At 37.4% G+C, this 22,807-nt stretch overlaps 1 protein-coding gene and 1 long non-coding RNA gene across 2 annotated transcripts in view; one reads left to right on the plus strand and one right to left on the minus strand.

Moving 5' to 3' along the window:
- The window catches only part of LOC143921118 (uncharacterized), a 607,092-nt gene that overhangs the window by 266,595 nt on the left and 317,690 nt on the right, over positions 1-22,807 (minus strand). The gene's annotated exons all lie outside the window — the stretch shown is intronic.
- Positions 4,697-5,980, plus strand: LOC143922805 (nanos homolog 2-like). The gene is made up of 4 exons (XM_077446136.1): positions 4,697-4,906; positions 4,982-5,050; positions 5,143-5,708; positions 5,798-5,980. The coding sequence occupies exons 3-4, from the start codon at positions 5,557-5,559 to the stop codon at positions 5,847-5,849; spliced, it is 204 nt and encodes a 67-aa protein (XP_077302262.1). The 5' UTR covers positions 4,697-4,906; positions 4,982-5,050; positions 5,143-5,556; the 3' UTR covers positions 5,850-5,980.

Below are 22,807 nucleotides of genomic sequence, written 5' to 3' on the forward strand. Positions count from 1 at the left end.
CAAAACTTTACAATGATAAACTTTACTAAATAAGATATGCATATACATATACTATACATATCTATTAGTCTAACAACAGTGAGAGAGATGTATTATTTTATGAAGACATACATTCTAAAACATAAAACAAGAAAAAAACAAGGTAAACAAGATAATGTTATACAACATACATATGTAATCAGTAGCCATTAGGCGATGTATTATATGATATGAAGAGTATGTAGGAATTGAAAAATAAACTCGAACCTACATACATAAAAATTAGAAAGAAAAAGTAGGTATATGCAAAAAATTATCACTCAGTCGTTTACTCATTTGGTAATGTATTTCGAGCAGAGGGGCAGTAGCTTCTGAAAGAAAAAAATCATTATTTGTAATTACATATTTAAGTCCTCGCATTATGTACATACATTTTAACGTATTCTACATATCTATGAATATCTTACTTGCTATGGGCACCATCGCCAGTCGCTCCACAAGTGGGACACATGTAACTCCTCAGTATAGGACATGTTAACTTGCCTGTAGGTGACCTCAGATCGTGTGTATTATAGATGACATTAGCCTCGCCGTTTCTGTAGCAGTAGGCGCAGTACATCAGCGCTTTCAAAGGTTTGCTTTGCTGGGCCTGATGTTTATAAAAATCGGATTACAAATGCTCAGATACAAATTTTAGGTGTTGCAAATAGGTATATTTAGTTTTCGAAACCTTGGACGTGCTGTTGGGTGTCTCTGGGTTGTAAGGACAAAACTTCCTGAAACAAAATGTTACAAACCAAGTCCTTACCTTAATTTTTTGCCAGAATTTAGTTTACATCATTAAATATCTTACCGGGTGTGGGCGTTATCACCAGTCGCTCCACAAATGGGACACACAATCCGTCGTAAGACTGGACAGCTTAACTTGCAATTCGATGTCCTCACCGAATGGCTATAATAGAAGACAGGCGGCTTTCCACCTCTGTGGCAAAAGGAGCAATACGCGAGGTGCAGCCAATCGTTTCCCACCGGAATCTGGAATTTATATACATAATTCGGGTCAAAATCACTTGGACGACAATTTGATATGTCTACAAATATTGGTCACGATGATTAGTTTGCCTTACTGCTGACATCGCGGATTTGTCCTTAATGTGGAAAACGCAGAATCCCTCCGCTCTGGCCGACAACACAGTCTGAAATCAATTCAGCGCGAACATGAAACGTCATTGTGCAAAACGGAGCAACGAAAAGGTCGAGCTGGACTAACCTGAGATTTAACCTTGAAAAGTTCGCTTACGTCCTCGTTCGTGGGTTTCCTTCGATCAGCAAAATAAGTGACCCCGGCCACTGGAACGGATGATTCGAATGACGATTGGAGTGGGTGATGTGAAGGGTTTCTGCGGAAATTCTCTGGACATTGACAACAGCAAGGCCGTTCGAACGAGCGTGCAGAAAGCAACGTGCAGACAGGCAGCGTGAGGTGCGGCCGTAACACTCAAATGTTCGTCCAGCTTTTTGAAATATGCACAAAAATCATCGTTCATCACATGATCGAGCTTTTATCGGACATCACAATTACTTGAGTGCATATTTATTTATTTAAATAGGCACACATACAGAATAAAATATAAAAACAAAGTTGTATAGTTAGACAAAAAATAATAATAAACACATATAAAAATATAAAATTCCATTTTCAGTGAGCACCACTTGGTGTAGGTACAAATGATTGGGGTGCTCTATATTTCTCTAATTAAAGACTCTCTAAAGTCGATGATCTAAAGCAGATTATGCATCGGTAATCTGCGTTTATACCTGAAGGGTATAGGAATTTTGTCGTAATCACCGAGACACAAGTGTGTTAGTATGGTTATTAGTGATTCTGTCACAGAATCTACTGGTTAGTTTGCGCTCGTGTAACATCTGTGAATAGGTGCATTGCATGCTGTCGCACTGTATTCAGTAATAAAAATTATATCTAAAAGTCTCAAACAATGGTGCGCAGGGTCGCACCGAAGCTTTGTCATAATAAGTGGGCATAGCAGGTAATAAAATTCCAAAGGTATTCATTGCAGTTTTTTTTTTCAAAAGATCCGAGAACAATATCAGTTTCTTGACTGGCATTCGTCCTTCATTAGTCAAAAAAAAAAGGTTCACGCCCAAAATATAAGATACGCCCCAAAACAGCTTACTTGGCGAACACTGACCACTCCAGTCTCCTTTTTAAAGCCACTCCAGTGTCCTTTTTAAACGCGTATGCACATATGCCCGTTTTGATTCATATTTAGATGCATTTGTATTGAACCAAAAAATAATGCGTGTACATTCCATTCGAAGCATGTGGAATATTTCCGTACGCTGCCCAACCGTCCGAAATTATATGTGACCCAGGCATTATATGTCTGAGTATTTCATCAGGTAAAAGTCGAGTTAATTCAAGGCACGGCAATACTATTGGCATCGCGAAGAGTAGCCAATCACAGGATGGAGCGGGTCAACCGAGCCTCCCTTCTGACCAAGCGGTCTCCGCCCTGTCGAGGGTTTTCACTTTTACCGCTTTTTGCTTGTAGATAATTGAAAGATAGTTTCAAATCAAAGTCAAAGTCAAAGCTCTTTATTAAATTTTCTTAAATTAGCTTGTTAGTACATACATATGTGCTTTAGTACATATGTACATAGATACATACATTTAGTACTTATGCACCTTCTCAGCAGTTGAAAATTACACAACAATTTCGCATTTATTGAAAGACTGCTCCACACGAAACTGGTACTTAAATGAATATGGTTTTTAAATCGAAAATGCCACTTTGCCTAAAGAAAAAGATACACTCAAAGAAGTATGAAACGTATGCTTGGCATAACGAGTAAAAACAGGAAACGGAATACTTGGGTGAGTAGTATGACAAAGGTTGTGTATATAGTGGATAGAGTGAAGCGATTGAAATGGCAATGGACGGGCCACGTGGCTGGAAGAATAGACGAAAGGTGGACAAAAGAAGTGCTAGAATGGTACCAGAGAGAATGCAAAAGGGTAAAAAGAAGACTGCGGGGAAGATGAGTAGACGAAATTAGAAAAATGTCTGAGGTGGAATGGATGAAAGTTGCGCAAAACAAAGACGATTGGAAGCGTGTTGGAGAGGCTTTCATCCAGCAGTGAATGATAAATGACTGAAGATGACGATATTTGTATGACAATAGGAAGATTTAGTCAAATAGCATCATCGTCGGCTGGCTGGATTCCATCTGGCGTTTGGTCAATCAGGACACTGTAAAAAGAGGGCTGTCCTTCGACACAAAAGGGTCTAGCAGATTGGCAGGCCCAAATAGAGATGGCCGGACAGGATGTTCGCCCAATTGGAGGATGGATCGTCGAATTTAATGCCTCTCAACTCATCTTTCCTTTGAATTTTCTGCAAATAGTGTTTAGATAGCATTAGATATTGTGCGTTTGAATGTGTTTGTACAACATTTATAAAGCAAAATTATACGTACAGTAGTGGTCAATGAAAGGCTTCCAGCTTGAAAATATCAATATTTCCTTGTTTTATGATGTTATAGATATATTTTTTGGTAAAAGTGAAAAAAGTGAGACAGGGTGGACCCTCTAGGCTCGGAAACGAGGCCCGGTCGACCCGCTCCTTCCTCTCATTGGTTGCTCTTTGCGACTACTCTAGTATTGCCGTGCCCTGAAATACTCCGACATACATATACTGCCTGGTTCGCATATAATTTCGGACGGTTTTCAGCGTACGGAAATCTTCCGAATTCCGGTAAAAGTGGTTATAATTTCGTGGATCCAAATGATAGTGTAATACATACGCAAAATGTGGAAAATATGTGAATGTGTGTGAAAAGAAAGATGAAGCGTCAATTTGGCACAACGCGTGCCCGTTTTGATTCATATTTAGATGAATTTGTATTAAACCACAAACAAATGCGTGTATATTCCATTAGCAATATGTGGAATGTTTCCGTACGCTGCCCAACCGTCCGAAATTATATGTATACGTATACATACATACAATGTATACGAGGTATAAGAATATATTTATGTGCATAGACATATAGGAATTACTAAGCTATAATAAATCGATGATAAGCTCTATTTTGGCTATAGCAACCCGGAGCGATCCCCCCATTTTTATGTAAATAGAGGCAATCGCAAATTTATTTTATTAATGTAATATTTTACAATGAAAACCCCTGTCAGCTGTCTATCTATAGAAAAAAAAGACCAATAGGACAAGACTACAAAAATGAAATACGCCCAAATGTAGATAGTGTGGCGAACACTACTGTTCGTAGATTCAAACAACCTCTGTTTTACTTCAAGGCAAGAACATTTGACACGTGTACAGGCAATTGTAAGCATTTATGCATGTGTGTTCCTCGAGCCAGTCGCCTCTCGCCTCTTTATGTATACAGTTTAAATAATGAATATTTGTCTACACGATTAATTTCGTGGGCCCAGAACCTTTTTGTCATCACATTCATATTTTGAATATGTAGTTGTGGAGCCGGCAATGCTAGATTGAAACAGTTCAATGGAATACCAAAAATAAGATAAGAAATATAGAGTACTCCAATTATTTGTATCTACATATGCACTCGAGTAATTGTGATGAATAAAAGCTCGATCACGTGATGAACGATGATTTTTGTGCATATTTCAAAAAGCTGGACGAATATTTGAGTGTTACGGCCGCACCTCACTCTGCCTGTCTGCACGTTGCTTTCTGCACGCTCGTTCGAACGGCCTTGCTGTTGTCAATGTCCAGAGAATTTCCGCAGAAACCCTTCACATCACCCACTCCAATCGTCATTCGAATCATCCGTTCCAGTGGCCGGGGTCACTTATTTTGCTGATCGAAGGAAACCCACGAACGAGGACGTAAGCGAACTTTTCAAGGTTACATCTCAGGTTAGTCCAGCTCGAACTTTTCGTTGATCGGTTTTGCACAACGACGTTTCATGTTCCGCGCTGAATTGATTTCAGACTGTGTTGTCGGCCAGAGCGGAGGGATTCTGCGTTTTCCACATTAAGGACAAATCCGCGATGTCAGCGGTAAGGCAAACTAATCATCGTGACCAATATTTGTAGACATATCAAATTTGCGTCCAAGCGATTTTAACCCGAATTATATATATAAATTTCAGCTCCCGGTGGAAAGTCCTTGCCTGAATATCGAATATTGCATGTTTTGTCATGCAGGTGGAAAGCCGTCTCTCTTTTATAATAACCATTCGTTGTGGTCATCGAATGGCAATATATCCTGTCCAGTTCTACGGAGCGTTATCTGTCCCATTTGTAAAGCGACTGGTGATAACGCCCACACCCGGTGAGATATTCATTAATGTAGATTGAGTTCTAGCATAAAATTTAGGCACCTAATTGAAAATTGTGACATTTTGTTTCAGGAAGAATTGTCCTTTCAATCCAAATTCATCTAAGAACAAATCCAAGGTTTTGAAAACAAAATAGATTTGCAACAACTAAAATTTGTATCTAAGCATTTGTAATCCGATTTTTATAATCACCAGGTCCAGAAAGGCGAGCCTCCGAAAACGCCGATGTACTGCGGCTACTGCCACAAGAACGGCGAGTCTTATGTCATGTATAATAGTCACTATCTGAGGTCACCTACGGGCAAGTTGTCGTGCCCTATTTTGAGGAGTTATATATGTCCCACTTGTGGAGCGACTGGTGATGATGCACATACCATGTAAGATGTATAGACATGTAGAATACCTTAAAATGTACATATTGCGAGCAGTTAACTTTGTAATTACAAACAATTTCTTTTTGTTTCAGAGGATACTGCCCCTTACGAAGCGTGTCGCCAAACGGACCGAGGATGTTTTAAAAAACTCAATAGCTGCTGATTGAGTGGTCATATTTTTTAGCATACTTTTTCTCGTTATGTAACTTTTTAACTAACTTTTTCTCGTTATAAAACTAACTAAACATGAGAATAAACAGAATGTATGTCTTCATAAAACAATACATCTTAGTTTAATTTCAATTTCAATACCTGCTGATTTAGTGATCATTTTGTATCTTTTGATTTTCATTTTTAAGTAATAGGTTCTTATTGTTATTGTGTTGGTACATATGTACATATCTATGTAGATATAAGAAAGAAAACGAGAGAAGAATGAATGGTCATATTTTTCTGCATACTTTTTCTCGTAGTGATCAGTGTCTTGTTTACCTACATTTGTGTATTGTTAATGGTAGAAAAACTAACTAAACATGAGAATAAACAGAATTTATGTCTTCATAAAACAATACATCTTAGTTTAATTTTAATTTCAATACCTACTGATCTAGTGATCATTTTTTTATCATAAGAAAGAAAACGAGAGAAGAATGAATGTGAGACGAACGGAGGAATGAGTCTAAATTGTGTATTATGACTGTTTCAAAATTTATTTGTTCTTAAATTCCAATTTGCATTTTTATTGAATCTATATATGGGTCAATGACGTAGAGATGAGGGAAATAATGAAGATGACGAATAAACGGATCCCACTCTTTGATGAAATACATACATACAAGTCCCAGAGAGTGGGTTTGGACTGTATGTAGGTGTCTTTGAAGATTTCCCACCTCCAGAAAAAATAAAATATATTCAAATAGTTCTAGTGATCATGGTTCATTTTGTCTTTATAATTTTATGTAGATATAGATCATTATAGGTTTATGTAAACGCTATTTGAAATAACGCAGTGTTAATTGAGTAATGCAGTGTACATTTCATATGGAATTGTTGCTCATTAAATAATCAGTAAAATTAGATATACTTATATTTTATTTTCATTACATCTTTTGTGATTTTTTTCTTGATAATGTTAATGTAGAAATAGAGCATTAAAGTATATACGTATGTAGTGATCTTGTCGTATATTTAAAAAATAACTTAACAAGAATACACAGAATTTATGTCTTCATACAATAATACGCCTTTGTTTAATTATAATAGCTATTGATTTAGTGGTCATTTTATTCTTATTAATGTAGGCATTATTTAAGCAATACTTATTGTTGTTAGATTGCTACATACATACATATGTACATATATTCTAATGTTAATGATGTAGTGATCATTGTCCATTTTAGATATACATATAGATATTGTTACGTATACTAAACAGAGCCGCCGAGTAATTGCGATCGGATTAGGCCGGGTAGCGTCCTGAGAGACCGTGTGACCGGGGTAAGTGGTTTTAAGGATTAGCGACAAGTGCATGAAAGCTAAACAATGATTGCACTTCTCATACCGTGGGAATACATATCCGAATACGTGACTATACAGTAGGTAAACAGATTAGACGTCCTGAGAGATCTACCCCTTATAAGTCGGTACGTAGGCGATAATATGTCATTCTGGACTTAGCACTGACAGTGCGTGTATCTAAATAAATGCTGTGATACGACTGTTGGCCTTTTACTTGGATCCTCCACCCACCCCTACGCAACAATATTCTCTATCTCTTTGTAGTGTTAATATAGATATAGAGCATTATAGGATTATGTGTTAATATACATTCTGTATATTGTGTCTTAGTAGATAACTAGGAGATATACAGCAAAATTAGTATTATATAAGTAAAAGTTTTAATCATGGCCCGCTCATTCCAAGACGGACCCCGGGCTAATATGATTAAGCTCCCCCCCAAATTTTTTTTCTTAATTGAAATTAAAAATCATTTCATCAATATTTTTCACATTATACATTAAGGAGTAATAAGATTTAGGATCACCTGATAAGTGAAAATATATTTTCAGTTTTGAATAATAGTCAAGATGTAAATGTTTGGATACAATTTTTGTAAATCATGCTGTTTTATAAAATTTAATACAATGAGTGTATTAATTTTACCTTGAACTTTGTCTGAAAGAAAATATTTTAAATTAATGGGTTCATTACGAATAATATCAGATTCCTAATTCGCGGACAGCTTAATTTGAAGATCGGCTCTTTCCGTAAGATTGTTTAAAATTCTCACGAATATTTCTTTCATTGACACTGTATCTAAGTTTGATGTTGTATCTAAGAAATAAAAATTAATTTAATTGAAAAAGAGCATCGTACCAAACAATTAATGAAATAAGAAAGCTGAAATCTTTTAATTGTTCCGCTAATGTGGTTGCTTCGTGAGCTACTTGGATCATTTCTTTAAGCGATATATTTATTTATTCTAAACAGACCATTGTGGCATAACAGGTATTTCTAAAGCGCCAAAATGGTCAAAAAATATAACACAAAAAAAAACAAAATAACAATTAAACATAAATTAATACATAACGAAAATAATTTACTCAATTATACATAAAAAAAAATACATTTGAACATAAACATAAATACATCCATACATAAACATAAAAAATAGCATTTAATAATAACAAATAAAGTAAAAATATCAAATAAAAATATAGCATAAGGAATGCCTTGCACCTACAGCCAGTTACAATAAATATGTAAGAAACAACTACAAATACAAAACATCCCTGTACGGCCCAAATGGAAGAGAGCTAATCAAAATTTCACTCATAAATCACAATCAATCATGAAAACAATGATGAGCGCAGATTACCAGATAAATGGGTTAGAGTAATTTCCGACAATTTACGCTCACTAAGGTGGAAAATATCACATTCAGTCTCGGCAGCAACGATTTCATTAAGAAGTCGAATAGATCTTGGAATAGGAGCCATTCGAAAAATAACTGTGCGGGCAGGAGGTACAGCCAGCAAATGATGATGTCTACCACGCACATAGTGATTAGGGACATAAAGTTCCAACTGCCCCAGCAACAACGGGCATGACGTATTGCCACGTAAGAGCAGGAGAACGAAACGAATTAATGAGAAGTTTCTCCGAACTTCAAGGGAATTATACCCAAGCATGCCCAAAAGGAAAGGAGTAGGGTAGAGATATGGGTAATACCCATATTCTTTCCTATATAGGAAACGAAGAAATGCTTTTTGCACTTTCTCAATCATCAGAGAGTAATTTGCTTCATGCGGATTCCACACAATCGCATTATACTCTAGCTTACTTCTCACAAGCGAATTGAAAAGCAAGCGAGAAGACAGAGGATTGGAGAATAATCTTGCATATCTCAAGACAAATCCAAGTCGACGAAAGGAAACGTCAACGACTTTCTTGATATGGCTGTGAAAGGTGCGTTGAGGATCATAAGTGATACCCAAATCGACCATATATTTCACACGCTTCTACAAGACGGATCTAATGGAATATCCGTGACAATAGAGCGAATGTGCACGTCCATAGCTCATATTGAAGTTGAACAAAGTGTAAACATGTTTACAGTTTAGAAAGTAGAAGCGCCTTTGGCCCTCTAATCTAAAGTTTTGTAGGGCCTTTGGCGCCTTAATTTTAAATGATAAAGCGCGTTCGGCGTATCGAGTGGCGCCCTAACTTACTCGCCGCCCGACCCAGCCCCCCCCCCCTACAACCGGCACTACCTGTGGTTGGAAAAGATGCTTGTATCATGTAAAATTCAAAAAAATAATATTAAAAAAATCGAAAAAATATATTTGCACTGCCACTTTTTGCAGACTTTTTTCAAATTCAAGGTCAGTTTCAGTAGTTTATTTTTTTCAATTCATTTCATCCTTTAAATGGAATAATTTTACATTAAATAAACCTCATATGGGATGTTTCGTCACATTGCAAAGGTACGAAATAAATGTGGAAAGTGGTACGTACGCACACGTGTCTCTTTGCGTAGGTTTAATTTGAAAGCATGCGTAGGTTCGCTATCGCTGAGCGCCGCAATTATCAACCGAGGTTGTACTCGGAATTACAATGGCGTACATAGCAATGGCGGGTCTCGCTCTCTGTCTCTGTCTCTGTCTCTCCAGCTCTGTCTCGAGTGCGTGCGAGCAGCGCTTCCGATGCGTGGGAGTGCGAGTGGGAGTTCTGCTCGCATCCACAACTCTCGCACGCACGCACCTACAGCCGGCGCAGACAGAGACAACGATACCTATTGTTAATTACGACGTTACACAAATCGATATTTATCTTGGCGATTTTTGCAGCCAGAATTATTTTACAAATGTATATACTATTCTAGAAATTTCCGAAATAGAAAATGAAATTTTTCTGGAATTGTGCAAGTTCGCACCCCAATTCGAGTTTCATCATCATTTTATTTTAAATACATATTCATCTATGAATATTTTGTACATCTTCATTGATAAATATATTTACATACAGTCGCGGTTTCGGAAACCGCAACACCATCGAAAAATGTGATTTTGCGTGAAATTTCAGTGATCTTAAATAAAATAAACACCCAAAGTCATTAAAATGGTAGATTATATCATAGTGCTTTATTTTAACGACAATCGTTAAGAAAGGAAACAACAAAAAAAAGGTAGGGAGAATTTTAGTCTGAGCCGGTTTTTATGACCAAACGTAGTCTCCACAGTTGAATGAAATTTTGAATGAAAAAACACAGTTGAGCGTAAACTTTTAATTTAATTAGTCACATGGTATTATTTACAAATTATAAGAACTTAATTAATATTTTGTTGCGGCTCCTATTAATTTTATGACGGCTTTTACGGTAAGGCATAGAATCTATTAAGTTTCTTAAAATGTCGATGGGGAAGTCTTCATACCATACTTTTTCAATAGTCTCTTTTAATGATTGATGGCTAGACACATTTGTTTTACTAACCCTATATTTAATAGCCATCCATACATTTTCAATTGGGTTTAAATCGGGACTATTCCCAGGCCATGTTAATGTCTTTACACCCAATTCCTGCAAAGAAACCCGAACCTAAAAAAAAGTAACAAAAATATTTCAGTTTTTTGATCGAAATATTATTAATTACATTCAATATCATTAAATAAAATTAATACTCACTAATTTAGCTCGATGACAAGGGGCAGAGTCATCTTGGAATATGACATCACCAGAATTTGAAAGATGGTTTTCCATTGATGGGATAAAACTTTCTTCTAGAATTTTTTTTATATGCTATTTCGTTAATGGAACCTTGCACAAACTGTATTCGACCAATTCCATAATAAGAAAAACATCCCCAAACCATGTGGCTTGGGGAATGCTTCACTGTCTCAGGGTACATTTTTGGTCGAATCTTTCTCCAACTTTTCTTCGAACATACGGAAAACCATCGGAGCTGAAGAGGTTAAATTTCAACTCATCAGAAAATATGACTTGTCGCCAATCCGATGTCGTCCAATTTTCGTGATATTTCGACCACTCTAATCGGTTTTTCATCATTTTCTTCGTAATTTATGGTTTTTTCGCAGGTTTCCGAGCTTGCAGTCCAGCTTCTCTGAGTCGTTTTCTTAAGGTTACATCACTAATTTCAATTGAAAATTGATCCGGGATCTCTTTTCTTATTTCTACAGCAGTTTTGAACCGTTGCCCTAAAGATAATAGAGTTATCAGGCGATCTTGTCTCTCGGATATGCATCTTTTCGGTCCTGTTCCCTTCTTACGAGCAAAAGTTCCAGAATCCTTTTTCTTTTTCATTATTCTTGACACAGTAGATACAGAACGTCCCATTTGTTGAGAAATTGATCGCAATGAATAAATTAGTTTGGCAGAAAAAAAAATTTCATTGAACTACGAATTTTTTTCCCAAAATCACTAATTTACAAGAATGTAGATAATTTCAATATATATATATATAATTATACTCAAGGGTATTTAACGTTTTCTTTTACAGAAGCACCCATTTTATGTATGTTCATAAGATCACTTGACTCGCGAAATTTGGCCAGTATTCATGAAAAAAAAATTTGAATTTCGTCATCGAAGGAATAGGCCGACATTTAGATGCAGTTTGGGCCAAAAAACGTCGAATCGCGAGCGTGGTCAGTCAGTCCGACGAGATTGACGTGTTCTTCCGCTGACTCATCTTGCAAAAGAGATCCAACCCACGTCTCCGGTGAGTACAAACTTCACGCCTACCCTCGAACTTTGGGCTTCCAATCCGGTTTAAACCGAAACCGAAAAGCCGACTTTTTGAGCATTTTTTAAATAACAGAAAACCGGCTTTTTGGCACGATCAACCGGCTTTTTAAGGTTTTCTTTAATTAATGTTTTTTCCTCGAAATTAACAACTCTAGGGGGCGAAGGCTCCGGGGGGCACCGGGCGCGAAAGCACCCGTGGGGCCGCCGGATTTTGGCATACATATAATTCTGAAAGAGGCTTAGTATATATGTTTGTTTGTGCGTGACAGTCAATTAAATAAAAAAAAGAAAGAGACTTTGAATATATATATGTAGCCTCGGTTGGTTGGTTCGTAGACAACACATTCGATTTATTTATTTTTTAATTAATAGGCACCGATTCGATTTATAGTCCCCGGGGGCGCAGGCGCCAGATTCTGGTATACATATAATTTCAAAAGAGACTTAGTATGTATCTACATATGTTTGTTTGTTCGTGACAGTTAATTTAATAAAAAACGTAAAGGAGGTATGTAAAAAAAAACCAAATGAATATTCAAATAAATTTATATAAAATAAAACTATTCAAATAAATTTTATAAAATGTTTACTATTAGATTAGTCATGTTTAAGCGGTTTATATTACAAATACCGAGCGAAGCAGGGTAAAACCACTAGTATAATATATATTTACATTTTTTTTCCATATAATGTATATTTTTTAATTGCACAAAATTTGTGCAGTTTGCGAGTAGTTTCAGATCAGTAACAGCTTCGCCTCAATTCCTACTTTCATTTCAGGTTTCGTTGTGTGAAGACCATGAGTTCCACATCTAGCTCAACCTCCACCCGCACCCCATCCCCCACCTCCAGTCGCACCCCCAGCCCAACCCCCACTCCATCCCCCACCTTCAGCTTCGATTCCACCCCAAGACCCACCCCCAGCAGCACTCCCAGCCCCGCCTCACTCCCATCCCATCCCCCAACCTCAGCCCAATCCGTACTCCATCTCCCACCTCCAGCTTCTACTTCATTCCAAGCCCCACACCCAGGCCAACCCGCACTCCATCCCCCACCTTCAGCCTCCACTCCACCCCGAGCCCCACCCCCAACCAAGATAATGAAAACACTGTGGTAAAAGAAGAAAACCTGGAGCCAGTGGCCAGTTCTTCAGCCGTGAACAACGAAACCCTACAAGAGAATATAGACGATAAAAAGGATAGAGATGAAGACCACATCGTACCCATTCGCAGGTTGGAATTCTTCGGCAATTTGCTTTACCGGCACTTATGTACAATTCGTTTCAAATAGTCATTAAATATTTTGAAACTCTATAACACTACAGGTAGATTTGTTTCTTTATTTATAGGACGAGATCTCACTCGATGGAAGATTCACTCTCGTCCACTTCCGAGGACTATAATGAAGAATCTTTCGATATAAAAGATACAGGGTTGTTGGATTGATGGTCCTCGGACGAATTTTAAACTTGCATAAAATCAGAAAAAGCAGAAAAACGGATTCAGAAAAAGGGCTAAGGTGTTATGAAAATAATAAACTGTTACTATTTGTGTGGGGTGGGGGGGTGGCTTTAGGGGGCTAGATTTAAATGGGACTATCCACGTTGTTTTAAGTGTTATTATGAATTCGAATTAAAATACTAAACCAACGAAAATAGAATATGTATTGAAATTATTTAGAACACTGTAAGGTATATGAATAGGTACATAATATTATATAAATACATCGATTTTTCACAGAAAAAAATGTTAACTCGCAAATATATTTTGTTTTGTGGTTTGTCTTGCTTTGAAAGATATTTACAAAACTCGTTTATCCTTTAAAATGATTTAACTACTAATTTTATTGATAAAAATATAAATAGTTAAAATTCGTATACTCATTATATATAATACACCCCTCACAAATTTTGCCCCCCCCCCCCCCCATGGGAAAAACTGAAATAACGCCCCTGCCTATATAATAATAAACATGATATATACCTATATATATTTTTTTATGAATTGTGCATATGTATTAATTTTTGTTTAATTTGTTTCTTTTGTGTTATATTTTTTGACCATTGTGGCGCATTAGGAATTCATGTAATGCCACAATGGTCTAAACTTTAAAAATAAAATCAATAAAATAAAACATACATATATCTATGCTTGTGTTTTTAAAGAGAAAACTATTCTGGTGTAAAAATCTTTTCAAAACAGTAGACTAGGCTAAAATTTTCCATCTCGTATCCGAATGATTTTTCAAGCTAATAACGATGATATTATTTCCCATCTATTTAGTAGGCGATGAAATAAAATTAAAAACAGTTTGTAAGGTTCCAAAAAGAGAACTCAAAACTCAAAAGTATTAAAAGTAAAACATGCATAACGATGCCTCGAACAAAATACATATCTAATTGAAAAATAAAAAATGGATATTTCAAAAACACATCGAATTCAACTTAAATTTAAAATGTTTTATTAAAAAATGAAATAGGTGAGCTCCCATTTGCCATGGCCTCGCTACGGTGATGTTTGAAACCTATAAAACAGGTGTTTATCATTTTTTCGCATTGATCGTTTGTTTAGAGCTCCTTTAAAACGATTTTGATATACAATTCCATCCAACGGATATTGCTATTTGTTCTGGCGAATTTACTTGTGACATGAAAGATTGAATTAAATGAAATGAAAGATTAGGGTATAAATAAGAAAGTTTAAACAGACATATCTACTTACATACATTTTTGTATTTGTTTCGGTAAGAGAAAAGTATGATCCATCGGACTTTTGCTAAGATAACAACAGAAATTGCTATGTATTTGTTCTGGCGAATGTACTTCAGATTTTTATACTGTCCATTTTTTTATTAACACTGGCATTTAATATTTAATTTTTTACCATTAAAAACTCCTTAATAATACATATCTATCTATCAGTTCCACTACTTGTCGCACTCTTCATTAGCGGTTGCCTCGCCCTTCCACCCACTCCCACCCACTCCCACCCACTCCACCCACTCCCACCCACTCCACCCACTCCCACCCACCCAGTCTTCTGTTGCCACGCCACAGGTATGTGCGACTGCGATTGCTTGTTACACAAACACTAATTAGTATTTTCAATAAAAAGTTAACCAATCGAACAAATGTAATGTAATCTAAGATTCAAATGTAATGTAAGACTGCCGAAATGTAATCCACTGCACGATTTCCCGACTCGCGTCTTCAGCTCCAAATTGTGCAGATCCAACGGACTTTTGCTAAAATAACGATTTTCTTATTTTGCTCATTTGATTATTATTCCAAATGCCATTTCTCAATAGAGCCGAGTCATTGAACTTTTTAAAATAATAATTTCAGAATTTTGCATCGCTTTCATGTTGAATAGCAATATGTATGTGTTATCTCGAGACGGGTTTTTAATCTCTAGCAGGTTCCAATTGCAGTATGCCAATTTTGTATTCAACCATTATCGTTATACATATACAACCACATATATCGTTATGATATACAACCACATATGTATTTATACACAATCCATTCGCACAATATCTAATACCATCTAAACACTGTTTACAGACCAACCAAAGGACGCGTGTTGATCATTGGCGCCACAGTTTGGAATGGGTCATATCTACCTGCAGAGGTGTTAAATTCAACGAGTCCATCCTCCGATTGAGCGAACATCCCATCTGGCCATCTCGATTTGGGCCTTCCGATTTGCTGGACCCTTTTGTTTCGAAACTCTCTTTTTTTTAGATTTAATCTGCCGAAGATTGTTCTATTAGGCTAAATCTTACCTATCTTTTTCAGAAAAGAAAAATCATCATGCAAATACAGGATGTCATAAAATCATTTAATCTCATTGTTATTGCAAAATAAAATTCCCATCGATCCAATTTGCAAAATGCTGTCGTTTATTTAAGGGGGTATTCTAGTCTAGAGCAGTGCTACTTAAACTATGGACGGTAGCCGGTCCTCGAAGAAAGACGTAATTTAAAAATAAAACAATAGCTTATGTCAGGACTATTTCAAAATATAGTCTGGATGGCCAAGCTAGCTTATTTGACAGATATTTTTTGCATTTTGCATGACCGTAAGTTATGACATGCAAGGAAGAATGTCATCTTGTTTCACAATGGCAGACAATACAGATGGTTTGAAACGAAAACTAAAAACATGGAAGATTCGTGTTTCAAAAGATTGCTATGACATGTTTCACAATTTGGCTGATATTATTTACGAAGCAGGAGAGGAGCTTAATATGACGTATTTGCGCGATATAATCAATTGGCATTTGACAAATTTATCAGAGTGATTCGATTTCTTTTTTCCACCAGATGACGATCCACGAAAGGGAAAACGATGGATACGAAATCCATTTTTACCATGGAATGATGATATATCACCTAATTTGGAAGATAAACTAATTAATCTGACTGCAAATCAAGAATTTAAAAAAATGTTTTGAAACCACAACTTCACTTGCAGGCTTTTGGATCAAATTAAAAGTAGAATTCCCATATATTTATGAACTTGCAGTGAAAACTTTTTTACCATTTGCATCAACTTACCTTTGCGAGACTAGTTTCTCAACCATGAGTATAATTAAAACAAAACATCGTCATAGTGTGGATATTTATGATCCATTGCATGTGGCATTGTCTTCGATTAAACCATGACTGGATAAGTTATCTAATAAAAAACAAGCTCATATGTATGTCTCATTAGTTTTATTTTTTTTATTTTCATTTTTTATCTTTGTCTAAGTATATTTGTAAATATTGTACTTCTTTGAATTCAATAAAATAAATTTTATTAATTAGATTTTATTTTATTTTTATTTGTTTACGAGTTGTCAACCATATACATACGAGTATATAACCTTTTTATTTTAAAATATGATGCTGCTCCGTGAGAATTACTGAAAAATATATAGTGGTCCGCCAGCTGAAAAAGTTTGAGTAGCACTGGTCTAGAGGAACAAATTTTGGGCGTTTTTTAAAATTCAATAAAAAAAAACTAAAAACATTTTTGCCATGCATTTTTTTTATTATATGTTTATTAATATTTCAATAATAAATAAAAAAATTGAAAAAAAAAACATTAAAAATTGAAAGAATTACAGGCTGGTAAAGTGGGGGTGTTAAAAAAAGGGTGCCTCCATCTTGACACGATTCCAACCCTTCTAGTCATCTGAAAAAAAAAAAAGGTTCTTAATTAATAATAGTGTCGCTATGGTCCGTACCACGAAAAAAAATAAAAAAATTTTTTCGCGAAATGCCAACTGTTTGAAAAAAAAGTCATTTTTTGGCCTTTTTTTCAAAATTTTGAATTTTTTAAAAATATAAAAAAACAAATTTTTACATAATTCTGGTACGGACCATAGAGAGATATATAAATAAGGCCCACACCAAATATGAAGTTAATTGGTCCATTAGAACTTGAGATATCATGTCAAACGTGTTGGAAAAAGTAGTTTGAGCAAAGTTTCAGGCAGTCAAAGTCATATAAACGGGCGCTGTATTTACATTTCGTTAATCGGCGATTCCTGCTCCATACATTGGGCCTTCTTCTTCTTCAAAATAATCATTTCCGCAGTTCTTTTTGATGGACGATCAGTTCTAGCTTCCTTAGAAGCATCAGAAGCTCGTACTTCTGAGCGACGCGACGTATCCGAGTTTCGTCCCGTCTGGCAGCGAATACATGAGCTTCCGGACGAATTGTGATTCCCATGACGTTCATAATTTTGAAAACTGGTAAAAAGCCTTGATTAAAAATGCAAACAGCTAAATAGTTTGCAATTTCAATTGTCTTCGTCCCAGAATGAATATGTTTCGGTGAAAAAGTCCAGATTAATGAATTTAGCGATTCATTATTATTTTGGGTTTCCGAACGGTGCAACAACTCTTTTGTGGTATGTTGTAAAATTGACATATTTCACTCGATTATATGACTGATTTATGGCCCGGCGTGACCCTTTTTTTCCCCTTGCATCCCTGACTAAATTCTCACGAAAATAAATAAAATTATAATTTTACGCTAATCTATAATAGTTTTATGATTAGCTATTCGTTAAATTTGGTTTCTTATTCGAATACAAAAAATATATACACTATCTAATCTATAATTTGGAAAGAGACTTTGTATGTAAATATCCTTGGTCGTCATCGTCCGTAGATCGGTGACGTCATCGAACACGTGATTCGATTTTTTTTTTTTCGATCCATGGGCGCCGATTTTTTTTTTCGTTTCAATGGATTCACCCCCGCGGGGGCGCAAGGCGAGTAGCTTCATGGGGCCCCGCCAGGGGCGCCACAAGGGGCGCAGCCCCGTGGGGCCCCGAAGGGGGCGCAGCCTCATGGGGCGCAGCCCCATGGGGCTCAAAAGGGGGCGCAGCTTTATGGGGCACAGCCTTATCGGCCGCAGCCTTATGGGGCGCTGTCTTATGGGGCGCAGCCTTAGGGGCGCAGTCTTATGGGGCGCCGCCTTATGGAGCTTAGCCGCATGGGGCCCCGAAGGGGGCGCAGCCCCATGGGGCCCCAAAGGGGGCGCAGCCTCATGGGGCGTAGCCCCATGAGGCCCCAAAAGGGGCGCAGCCCCATAGGGCCCCAAAGAGGGCGCAGCCTCATTGGGCCCCAATGGGGGCGCAGCCTCATTGGGCCCCAAAGGGGGCGCAGCCTCATGGGGCGCCGCCTTATGGGGCGCTGCCTTATGGGGCGCAGCCTTAGGGGCGCAGCCTTATGGGGCGCCGCCTTATGGGGCGCCGCCATATGGGGCGCCGCCATATGGAGCTTAGCCGCATGGGGCCCCGAAGGGGGCGCAGCCTCCTGGGGCGCAGCCCCATGGGGCCCCGAAGGGGGCGCAGCCTCATGGGGCGAAGCCCCATGGGGCGCAGCCTTATGAGGCGAAGCCCTAAACGGCAACTGATCATGGGGGCGAAGCCCTTGACGGCATTTATTCATGGGGGCGCGGAGGGGCGAAGCCCTAATAGGCATTAACTAAGGGGGGCGAAGCCCTATACGGCACTTAATCATGGGGGCGCGGAGGGGCGAAGCCCTAAAAGGCAACTGATCATGGTGGCGAAGCCTTAGACGGCATTTAATCATGGGGGCACGGAGGGGCGAAGCCCTAAAAGGCATTAACTAAGGGGGGCGAAGCCCTAAACGGCAATTAATCATGGGGGCGTGGAGGGGCGAAGCCCTAAAAGGCAACTGATCATGGGGGCGAAGCCTTAGACGGCATTTAATCATGGGGTTGCGGAGGGGCGAAGCCCTAAAAGGCATTAACTAAGGGGGGCGAAGCCCTAGACGGCATTCAATCATGGGGGCGCGGAGGGGCGAAGCCTTAATAGGCATTAACTAAAGGGGGCGAAGCCCTAAACGGCAATTAATCATGGGGGCGCGGAGGGGCGAAGCCCTAAAAGGCAACTGATCTTGGGGGCGAAGCCTTAGACGGCATTTAATCATGGGGGCGTTAAGGGGCGAAGCCCTAAAAGGCATTAACTAAGGGGGGCGAAGCCCTAGACGGCATTCAATCATGGGGGCGCGGAGGGGCGAAGCCCTAAAAGGCATTAACTAAGGGGGGCGAAGCCCTAAACGGCAATTAATCATGGGGGCGCGGAGGGGCGAAGCCCTAAAAGGCAACTGATCATGGGGGCGAAGCCCTAGACGGCAATTAACCATGGGGACGTGGAGGGGCGAAGCCCTTATCGGCAACTGATCATGGGGGCGAAGCCCTAGACGGCATTTAATCATGGGGGCGTGGAGGGGCGAAGCCCTAATAGGCATCTACTAAGGGAGGCGAAGCCCTGGACGGCAATTAACCATGGGGACGTGGAGGGGCGAAGCCCTTATCGGCAACTGATCATGGGGGCGAAGCCCTAGACGGCATTAAATCATGGGGGCGCGGAGGGGCGAAGCCCTAATAGGCATTTACTAAGGGGGGCGAAGCCCTAGATGGCAATTAGCCATGGGGACGTGGAGGGGCGAAGCCCTAAAAGGCATTAACTAAGGGGGGCGAAGCCCTAGACGGCATTTAATCATGGGGGCGCGGAGGGGCGAAGCCCTAAAAGGCAACTGATCATGGGGGCGAAGCCCTAAACGGCAATTGCTCATGGGGGCGTGGAGGGGCGAAGCCCTAGAAGGCAAAGGCTCAGGGGGGCGCGAGGGCGAAGCCCTAGAAGGGTTAATTTTTTTTTTTGATTTTTTTTAATTTTTTTTTTTTGAATTTAAATTAATTTAAATTTTTTTTTTTGATTTTTTTAAAATAAAAATTTTGATTTTTTTTTTTTTTGATTTTTTTTTCAAATTTTTAAATTTTTTTTTAAATTTTTTTTTTTTTTTAATTAAATGTTTACTATTAGCTTAGTCATCTTTAAGCGGTTTATATTATAAATACTGAGCGAAGCCGGGTAATACAGCTAGTAAAATATAAAAGAGAACTCTTAGCTATACATGGAAAAAAACGAAATGCAAATATGTCGAACAACGAGAGGGATAAAATATTTTGAGTGATTGAACGTGTGAAAACGTACGGCTATCGTATGTATGTACATATGTATATTGTCCGGTTAGATGCCACGTCACTAAAACAGCTGTATCTCTGAAAATAACTTTAATTTTGAAAAAACCTCTTAAGGACATATTTTTAAAGGTTTAAGCTTTGAAAATATGAAATAAAAAAAAAATCAATATTTTCAAATTTCTAAACTAGAATACCCCCTTAAAAGGAGATCTCGAATTTACATTTTATTTTATCTAATTTGCACCTATGTATGTATGTACATACATATGTAAAGCTGCGTTCAATTTTATTTGTAAAAAATTAATTATTTATATTATTAAATTAATTATCACTAGAGGTCGGAATCTGAAGGGGCCGGAAACGTGCCGCCTATTGTTCCATTGTTGTAAATCCTTTGTAAAAAAGGTTCGGCAAACCTTTAACAATGCATTTACAATTTTTGAACAATAAACAGCCCCTTCAGATTCCGGGCTCTAATTATCACTCTTAAATAATTCTGAAACGTAAATAAAAAAAAATTGATGAACAGGAGAGAGGGTAGAAATAAAATAAAAAATGAGAAATTAATGAGAAACGAGAAAATCAGACTAATCCATGCACACATTAATGAATGTACATTAAAAAACATGATTTATTTTTAGAGTCGCTAAATGAAATTTTAGAAAGGCACTAATAGGTATGCTCATCGATTGTGGTGCTAGCGTCAATTCAATTGTCATTTGACAGATGTCATCGTTCACATAACCTCAAAATGTCATTCGGCAATAGGTAATTAGCACTTGTTTTGATTCGGTTCATATCATTTTCTTGCACACTACAATCTAAAACCACTTCGCAATATATTTGAATCTTTGTGTATATTTTATCTCTATTATATTTACGTATGTACATATACGAAAATTTTGGTATAAAGATATCAATGAAAAGATACAAAATTGAGGTTTCGATACAATTCTAAAATACTTTAGTATTTGTATGCTATTTAGATCTCTTACTTTTCAATCAAACTTCTATCTATGTATGTCCGTGTATACAACTTTTTTAATATCAACAGGAATTCCAGTACAGAGATTTCATACAAATTCAAATTGAATTTGTATAATTGATCTGCGAGTAGTAATCACTTCACCATAAATGTCTCTAATGGTTTTAGTGGCCTTACTGGCGTTTAAGCCCTGATCAAACAAAAGTAACATACAATGCCTTACGTGGCTTTCATCTGTTTCTGGCTTCGACATTTTATCCTAACAATAAAATAAAAATTTGTTACAAAAAAATAAAGTCAAAGAACAGTTCTACAATAAAAAAAACTTACAGAGATGTTTACCACACCGTGTCTGAACACAAACTGACCTCAAACATCGGTTCATAAAATGCGCGATTTCTTTCTGGTACCCCTAATATATACGTATATATACGAAAATTTTGGTATAAAGATATCAATGAAAAAATACAAAATTGAAGTTTCGATACAATTCTGAAATACTATAGTATTTGTATGCTATTTAGATCTTTTACTTTTTAATCAAACTTCTATCTACGTCCGTGTATACAACTTTTTTAATAACTACAGGAATTCCAGTACAGAGATTTCTTACAAATTCAAATTCAATTTATATAATTTTTTGTAAAGGAGAAAAATAACCATTCAGGCACAATTTTAGAGCATTGTGACGATTATGTGACGTTAGTTTTAATTAGATTTATTTTTATATTTCAGTGAAGTTTATGATGTGGTAGTAATTGATGGCGGACCGGCTGGTCTCACCAAGCTTTTTGAAAATGGGTAGGAAGCTTTGCCGTTGGAGGCCGGCAATCCGATAGACGGATGAGCAAACAGCTTGCCACTTGGAGACGCTATTACAGATCTCGGAGCTGAATGGTTATTATAAATTGTTATTTATATTGATATGCATTTATTTACTTTACAATATAGTCTTTATTGTCAAATGGCTAGGTGTCACGGTGAAGAAAATAATGTCATATTTGAAATGGTCAATGATAATAACCATGTCGAGACTTCCGGGATGGCCGGATTGAACGATGATTCCACTGGGAGTTAATTATTCAATGAAATATCGGAAAAGATGAGCTTACTGTGTTATGATATGACCAGGGTTGCCAGACGTCCCCATTTGAGTGGGAGTTCAACAGACAAATCCCGAGTCCCGCACTGCCTCTGAAAATCCTGACTTCTTAAAACAAAATGTAATTCTTGTAATTGTATCCAAAATATTTTATTAACTGTGATTCCTGTGGATTATTAAGTAACTATTTTTTATATGTTCTCTTCTACATATATATATATATATATATATATATATATAT

Source organism: Arctopsyche grandis, chromosome 2, assembly GCF_051622035.1.
Source record: "Arctopsyche grandis isolate Sample6627 chromosome 2, ASM5162203v2, whole genome shotgun sequence".
Classification (NCBI taxonomy): Eukaryota; Metazoa; Arthropoda; class Insecta; order Trichoptera; family Hydropsychidae; genus Arctopsyche; species Arctopsyche grandis.